At 41.3% G+C, this 7916-nt stretch overlaps 1 gene segment (V, D, J or C); it reads left to right on the top strand.

Moving 5' to 3' along the window:
* The first annotated feature begins 219 nt into the window (after window positions 1-219).
* On the top strand, window positions 220-794 carry LOC115460170. The segment is given in 2 exon segments: window positions 220-299; window positions 408-794. Coding segments are annotated over 2 exon segments (417 nt in total).
* The last annotated feature ends 7122 nt before the right edge of the window (window positions 795-7916 follow it).

The following is a 7916-nucleotide window of genomic DNA, read 5'->3' on the forward strand; positions in this document are numbered from 1 at the left end:
TATCCTTAACATACATTTTACCTTATGGCACCAAAGGTCTATAAAAAAAAGTCATCCCCAGTGTTAAAACTTATAAAAAGCATTTTTCATCTCTCAGTAAAACCACATGTCTTCTATTCAGTGTTTCGAAATGTGAGCCGCACACCACGCCCATTCACCCCTCCTTATTCACATGCACATTTTCATACAAACGCACACACATAGATGCCTTCACTGGGACAAAATCCTGTGTGCAGTCATGATGGACTCAAGACCCACAATCATGGAAAATGCCTTTATTGTCCTGCTTTTCTGCTCATGTAAGTAAACTCTTTTTAAACAATATACAACTAATAAAAGAGATATGGCTATTTATTTTCATAGATTATTTAAAACTAAAAGATTTTCTGGTTTTGCTTTGAAAACAGCTGTCTTAGGTGATCTTATTCAATCCAGTCCATCAGTCACCAGAAAGACCAGCAAAAGTGCAATGCTCACTTGTGAAATGAAGGGGACATCCATTGAGAATATCATCATCCACTGGTATAGACAGAAGCCTGAAGGAGGGGGTCTTGAGTGGATCCTGTATTTCCAATCACCAGAAATTCAGAAAATAGCAAAGCAATTTGATGACAGGTTTTCTGCTCAGAAAGAACAGAGTAAAAGCACTTCTTTTCTGACAATAATTAATCTTAAAGAAACAGACAGTGCTACTTACTACTGTGCATATTGGAAAGGCCCCACAGTGATAAAAAGCCACAAAGAGCCAGCTCAAAAAAGATGAGGGGAAAGATTAGCCATGCATGGAGCAGTTTATGCCCTGAGATAAAGAATATCCAAATAAACCAAATATAGTACCATCTAAGGCTCTATTTTTTCTTAAAACATTGTCAGGGGCATTTTCGAAAGATTAGGGCGCCCATCTTCTGACACAAATCGGAAGATGGGCATCCTTCTCTCAGGGTCACCCAAATCAGCATAATCAAAAGCCGATTTTGGGTGTCCCCAACTACTTCCCATTGTGGGGACGACCAAAGTTCCCGGGGGCGTGTTGGAGGTGTAGCGAAGGTGGGACTGGGGCGTGCCTAACACATGGGTGTCCTCGAGCGATAATGGAAAAAAGAAGGGCGTCCCTGACAAGCACTTGGACGACTTTACTTGGTCCATTTTTTTTTTACGACCAAGCCTCAAAAAGGTGACCGAACTGACCAGATGTGGTCACTAACCCCCTCCCACCCTGAAAAAAACAACTTTAAAAACTTTTTTTGCCAGCCTGAAATGTCATACTCAGGTCCATCGCAGTGTGTGTCAGCGGAGGCATAGCAAAGGCATGGATGTCCTTCTTTCAAACATTTTGGACGTCCTGAACTGCCCCCCCCCCCCCACAGGGACGGCCAAATTTCAAGGGAGTGGAGTGGCGTGGAGTGAAGTGGAGGAGTGGCCTAGTGGTTAGAGCACTGGTCTTGTAATCCAGAGGTGGCTGGCTCAAATCCCACTGCTGCTACTTGTGATCCAAAATCCAAATAAATAAAGGGGGTGTCGGAGGCATAGCAAAGGCATGGACATCCTTCTCACAGAAACATCTGCATTTTGGACATCACAGGCTTCCACCACCTTCTGAAAAAAAACACAGAGAAAAACTCTAATTAGTGTCTATTTGGGTGATTTATATTCATAGTGAGATTTAGTGTTGTGGGTATTTGGATCTGTATTGTGTTAAATTGTGTTACCCTCCCTTCTGTTTTTTAAACACAGACTTTTCTCCCATTTCTTTAGAATTTTTGAAATATTCTGGGAGTTTTTCTCTTTGGTTTTTTTTTTTTTTCGGAAGGTGGTGGAAGCCTGTGATGGTAATATTTACAGTGGAGCATAAAAGTCAGGCTCACTGTTACACTGAGGCTATTTTTTAAAATGTAATATATTTTATCCTTCAGATCTGAATCCCCAGTGTGACACTATATTGGAGTGATGTGTTTGATAGTTTCTTTCTTACTCACAGTAGGTCATGAATTTTTAGACCTTCAGGTGTCCTTCACAGGAATATTAACCAGCGCTCCCCTCACCGAAACGGCCCACAAATCGGCCCCAGAGTCCCCTGATTATTATTTTTTTTTCTATCCTTCTTCCCCTTCCTTTCCCTAGAACCCTCCAGCCCACCAGGTAAGTATAAAATTTTTTATTATTCTTCTCTTTTAACCCCTTGTTACAGTAGGACCACAGAAAACAAATGCTAATGGGAATGGATGTGTGGTAGACCAGGTCCGGTTCTAGAAAACTGTGTTTGCGAGGAGTTAGCTAAACTAAAAATAAACAAACAGATGGGGCCTGATGGGATACATGCGAGAGTACTGGAGTCTGGAGTGGTCCTGGAGGACTGGAGAAGGGCAAATGTGGTACCTTTGCATAAGAGCAGAAGTAAGGAGGAGGATGGAAATTACACCTTCAGTGGTGAATAAACTAATTGAAACGCTTCTGAAGCAGAAGATTCTGAGGTTTCAAGAATCAAATGGACTGCAGTACCTGAGGCAGCATGGTTTCACTAGAGGCAGGACTTGTCAGACAAATCTGATTTTTTCACTGGGTGACCAAACAGTTGGATATAGGAGGGGTGCTAGATGGTGAACTTGGATTATAGCAAAGCCTTTGACATGGTTCCACATAGGCAACTGATAAGTAAGCTGAGTGCCCTCGGTATGGACCCTAAAGTGACTGACTGGGTTAAAAACTGGTTAAGTGGAAGGAGACAGAGTGTAATGGTAAATGGAGTTTGCTAAGAGGAAAAGGATGTTAACAGTGGTGAACTGCAGGGATCTGTCCTTGAGCTGGCTTTTTAAAATATCTTTGTGAGTGATATGGTGCAAGGACTGTCTGGTAAGGTTTCTATCTTTGAGGATGATACCAAACTCTATTAGGGTAGACACCCCAGATGGTGTAGATAGTATGAGGAGGGATCTAGCGAAGCTTGAAGAATGGTCCAGGAATTGGCAATTAAGATTTAATGCTAAAAAATGCAGGGTAATGCACTTGGGCTACAAAAATCCAAGAGAATGATATACTACAGGGGGTGAAGTACTCCTGTGTACAAAAGAAGAGCAGGACTTGGAGGTGATCATATCTGATGATTTTAAGGTGGCCAAACAGGTAGAAAAGGTGACAATCAAAACCAGAAAAATGCTCGGGTGTATAGAAAAAAGGAATGGCCAGCAGGAAAAAGAAGGTGATAGTGTCCTTGTATAAGTCTCTAAGACTCCATTTAGAATACTGTATGCAGTTCTGGAGACTTAACCTACAGAAAGATATAAACAGGATGGAGTCAGTCCAGAAGGCAGCTACAAAATTGGTCAGTGGTCTCTGACATAAAGCATATGGGGACAGACTTATAGACCTCAATATGTATACTCTAGAAGAATGGTGGGAGAAAGGGGACATGATTAAGACTTCTAAATATCTCTGCGGCATTAATGTACAGGAGCTAAGCCATTTTCAAATGAAGGAAAACTCTGGAATGAGAGGGCATAGGATGGTTATGGGTTCAAGAGTAATCTAAAAAAAATACTTTTTCATGGAAAGGCTGATGGATACATGGAATAGCCTCCCAGTGGAGGCGGTGGAGACAAGGACTATGTCTGAATTTAAGAAAGCATGGGATAGGCACGTGGGACCTCTTAGGGAGAGGTGGAGATAGTGGATGCTGAGGATGGGCAGACTGGATGAACCATTTGGCTCTTTTCTGCTGTCATGTTGCTATGTTTCTAAAAGTGCTCCTTTAGAATACGAACCTCTTTTTCTATGACTAGTCAGATTTTAATTATCTTTTCAAGTCAGGTTATTTTAATTCCAGAAAACTCAAAACTTATTGTTGAATGAACCCTTCTAAACAAAGCACATCCATCATTATAACATTTATGTGATTCTCTAAGAAAATGTGGGACTCTTTTTTTTTCTCTTCTTCTCACCAGTAGGAGTTAGAACACCATTCCATGAAATGATACAATTAGTGAGGGTCGCTTCCCAGTGATGAACATACTCAGGAACGCAACTAGGATATTAGGTGTCATCGGCAAATCTTCAGCCTTGCACCTCCTCCAATTAACTTTGAGGCCCCATGTCCTCTCAACAATTATTATCACCCCAATACAACCCTTCTCAGAATGATCCTGATAAATGGGTTATTTGAAACTACCCGCTTTCCCTGCAGGTAAAAGTACTTTTTGTTATTTTCTTCAGCTCATGTGGATATGAGGACCTATTTTTCTTGGACTTCAGCTTCTCTCTGCCACCCCCAGCAACCACTGCTCTAGGCAAGTGCCTAGTCCTGTCTAACGGGTGGGCCAGCCCTGATCATACTATTCTGTGGGTTTCCTGTCCGATGTACAGACTATTACTACTTAGTAAAGACAGTGAACAATTTATCTCAGCCCCAGATGTTCAGCGGAAGCAGAGCTGTTATAAAATGTGATCTCAGAGTTCTCAGTAATCAGGAAGTTGGGCTGAGGGGAGGGAAAAATAAAAGTAGTCAAGGAACATAAAATTATACAGTACAGCAGCAAGGCTTTACATCAGTTTTGTTTCTGATTTCCTTCACAGCTACAATTGCCCTATCTGGAGGTGTCATGATTCTCTCTTTAATTTGGGTCACAGTTTTTTTAGCAGGTAAGACACAATTTATTCTTCCAAATATTTTATTTGCCCTACCTTTGCTAGTTGGTGCTAACTCCAGTTTGTCTGCCATCGCAGGTCACTGTAGCGGCTTTCGCTTGGTCCAGTCTACTATATCCATAACAAGGCGTGAGGGAAGCACTGCTCGCATTGAATGCAGGATGGAAGACGGTGAAATGACAAAATCAGTTATCCACTGGTATCGCAGTCAGGAAGGGAAAGCCCTGGAATGGATTTTGTATTATCAAACAGGAACACAGCAACGGACTGATGACAAATTCAATCAAAAGTTTTCTGCCGTGAAAAATAAAGGCTCTTGCACTCTGACTATTGCAGACCCTTCAGTGCACGAGTCAGCTGTCTATTACTGTGCTAGCTGGGAGACACACTGCTTCAGACCTATCACGGCTCCTGTTAAAACTGCTCAAGCGGAGGCAACAAAGCGCTGGAAGTGAGGCAGCTCCGTACAAGGGATTCAGCCCTCGATTCTCAAGCCGGTGCATTGGGTCATGCAATGCTACTTTAAAAGAATCTTAGCAGGTACAGTAATATAAATTCATACTACAATTCATGATGGGGACAAAGAATGATATTTTTTAGGAGGAGCTAAAAGTATAAGACTTGAACTGCCCAATATTTAAAACCATTTAACCGGCCAGGAACAGCTCCCAGATAGTTAAGTGGCACTTAACCGGCTACCCTGCAATATTCAGCAGGAGATCGCCAGTTATCTCCCGCTGAATATTTCAGGTTAGCACTTAATGCAATATAACCAGCTATCCGCTAATATCCAGCGCATTGCCAGCTAAATTTGGCGGTCAAATTCAGCCACCTAAATAGTAGGCCTATCTTTGGCCAACTTCAACTTAACTGGCCAGTGCTGAATTTTGGCTTGGCTGGTTAAATTGAAACCAACCAGAAAACACCTGGATATTCAATGCTGGTCACCAGCATTGAATATCCAGGCTCAGCATCAACTGTGGGGGTCAGCCCAGCTAGCTCACTCAGTCTGAATACTGCTATGTATTTATTTAGATTTTGCTCACATCTTTTTCAGTAGTAGCTCAAGGTGAGTTACATTCAGGTACTCTGAATATTTCTCTGTCCCAGGAGGGCTCACAGTCTAAGTTTGTACCTGAAGCAATGGAGGGTTAAGTGACTTGCCCAAGATCACAAGGAGCAGCACTGGGATTTGAACCAGCCACCTGTGGATTACAAGACTGGTGTTCTAACCACTTGGCCACTTCTCCACTCTATGTAGCTTTGATCATATTTTATAGCATTGTTCATGTATATGGGTTCTCAACCCAGTCCTTAGGACACACCCAGACAGTCAGGGTTTTGGGACACCCACAGTGAATATGCATGAGATAGATTTGCATACAATGGAGGTAGTGGATGCGGATTTATCTCCTGTGGATATGCTGAAAACATGATTGGCAAATTGAATGAAAAATCTTGTTTTGAAACAATGAGGTTTGTTGTACAAGATTGTCCCAATGGTACGGTTTTGTTAAATTTTCTCTCAGTTTAGAATGTACAGTACAATTCTATAAAGAATGCACAGACAGTTACATGCCAATTACATATATATGTTATTAAAATAATAGCTTGTATATATGTGTGTGTGCGCACATGCACGCTTATTCTGCCTATGCATTTTGTAACCCTACGTTTCCAAGTTTATTAACGACGTGTTAACCCACCCATAAACAAGGTTATCGGAGCAGCTTACAATCTAATTACAGGGTAGAAGTAGGAAGGCTAGACAGGACAGTTTGATAGGAGAGTAAGGGGTCAACACTTGAGAGGGGGGGGGAGCTGTGCCATCCAGGCCAACCTCTAGCAGTCAAATAAGAAAAGAGGAATCTGTATCAGGTGTATGCGTCATTGAATAAGGTCAGTTTTGAAATGTTGCGGTGATGATTGTAATCTGAGGTGCTGCCTAAGCATTCTGCAAATACGCATATATCTTATATAGTGCACAGTTTACAGGTAGATGAACACAGGGATGAAGTCGGGGTGGAGAATGGTAGAACTGACATTTATGCATGTAGCTATGCGCATATCTCTGACACTTAGGAGCATAATTATCAACATAGGTTACCGTTAAGACATGTCATTTTATTGTTAACCCCAGTAATTGCATAAAATGGGACCTCTGATAAAATAGCAGGAGACAGTGGCAAAATAACACATCTTAATAGCAGCCCCCGCTAATAACCATGGAGGTCTTTTACAAAGCTGCACTAGCTTTTTTACCTCACCAGCCATAGATCTGATGTAAATGTTCACACCTAGATACAGGTCATACACATGTAACATTCTATAAGAAAAATCCACTTCAAGAGGACACACTTAAAGTTTTGACAGCACCAAAATGGGGGCAAATTGAACAATAGACAATCCCAGAAGAGCCAAGCATCTAATGTTTTCGTTCCAAAGCTTATAAGTGCAACAATTTTCTATATGCTCTAAATTGGACCTCAGTGGCGACTCGTTTCATAAGAGACAGAATATCTCGTAGCTCGCCTTGCCTCTTCCCTGGTCCAATACCCAGTTTTAATTTATTTAATTATCTATTGCATGAATTTCTTAAAGATTTTAGCAAACAAACAGCTTTGATTGCAGTCATAAGCAGTGGGACCACTGCAATCAAAGCTAAGTTCATTTGCCAAAATCTTTAAGAAATTCATGCAATAGATAATTAAATAAATTAAAACTGGGTATTGGATTAAAAATTTGGACCAGTGAAGAGGCAAGGCGAGCTAAGAGATATTTTGGGCTCTTATGAAATGAGTCGCCACTGAGGTCCAATTTAGAACATATAGAAAATTGTTGCACTTATAAGCTTTAGATCGAAAACATTAGACGCTTGGCTCTTCTGGGATTCTCTAATATTCTATAAGATATGCATGTGTGTGCTCTACCCAACTTACACAACATCGAAGATATGCGCATACTTACAAAATAGAGCATAACCAGATTATTGTTATATAAATGTGTATGTGCTCACATACCTGCATGAATGACCAAATTAGCAGCATTTATGTGTGAACCTGTGGCCTAATGTTAGGCGGCTCCTTACAGAATTACTTCCTAACTGCTCAGCCCACTTCAGTAAACAGGCCCCTTAGATTTAGAAAGTCCTACTCTTCCTAGTCACAAAAAGCTTACATGATATGTTATGCTCACCAGTTTGAGTCTCCTGGGGAATTCCACGGGAAAATGATTTAGGATGTGGTTGGTAGTAGCTGCAGTATACAGTGTGTGCCAAT

Source organism: Microcaecilia unicolor, chromosome 1 (assembly GCF_901765095.1).
Source record: "Microcaecilia unicolor chromosome 1, aMicUni1.1, whole genome shotgun sequence".
Taxonomy (NCBI): Eukaryota; Metazoa; Chordata; class Amphibia; order Gymnophiona; family Siphonopidae; genus Microcaecilia; species Microcaecilia unicolor.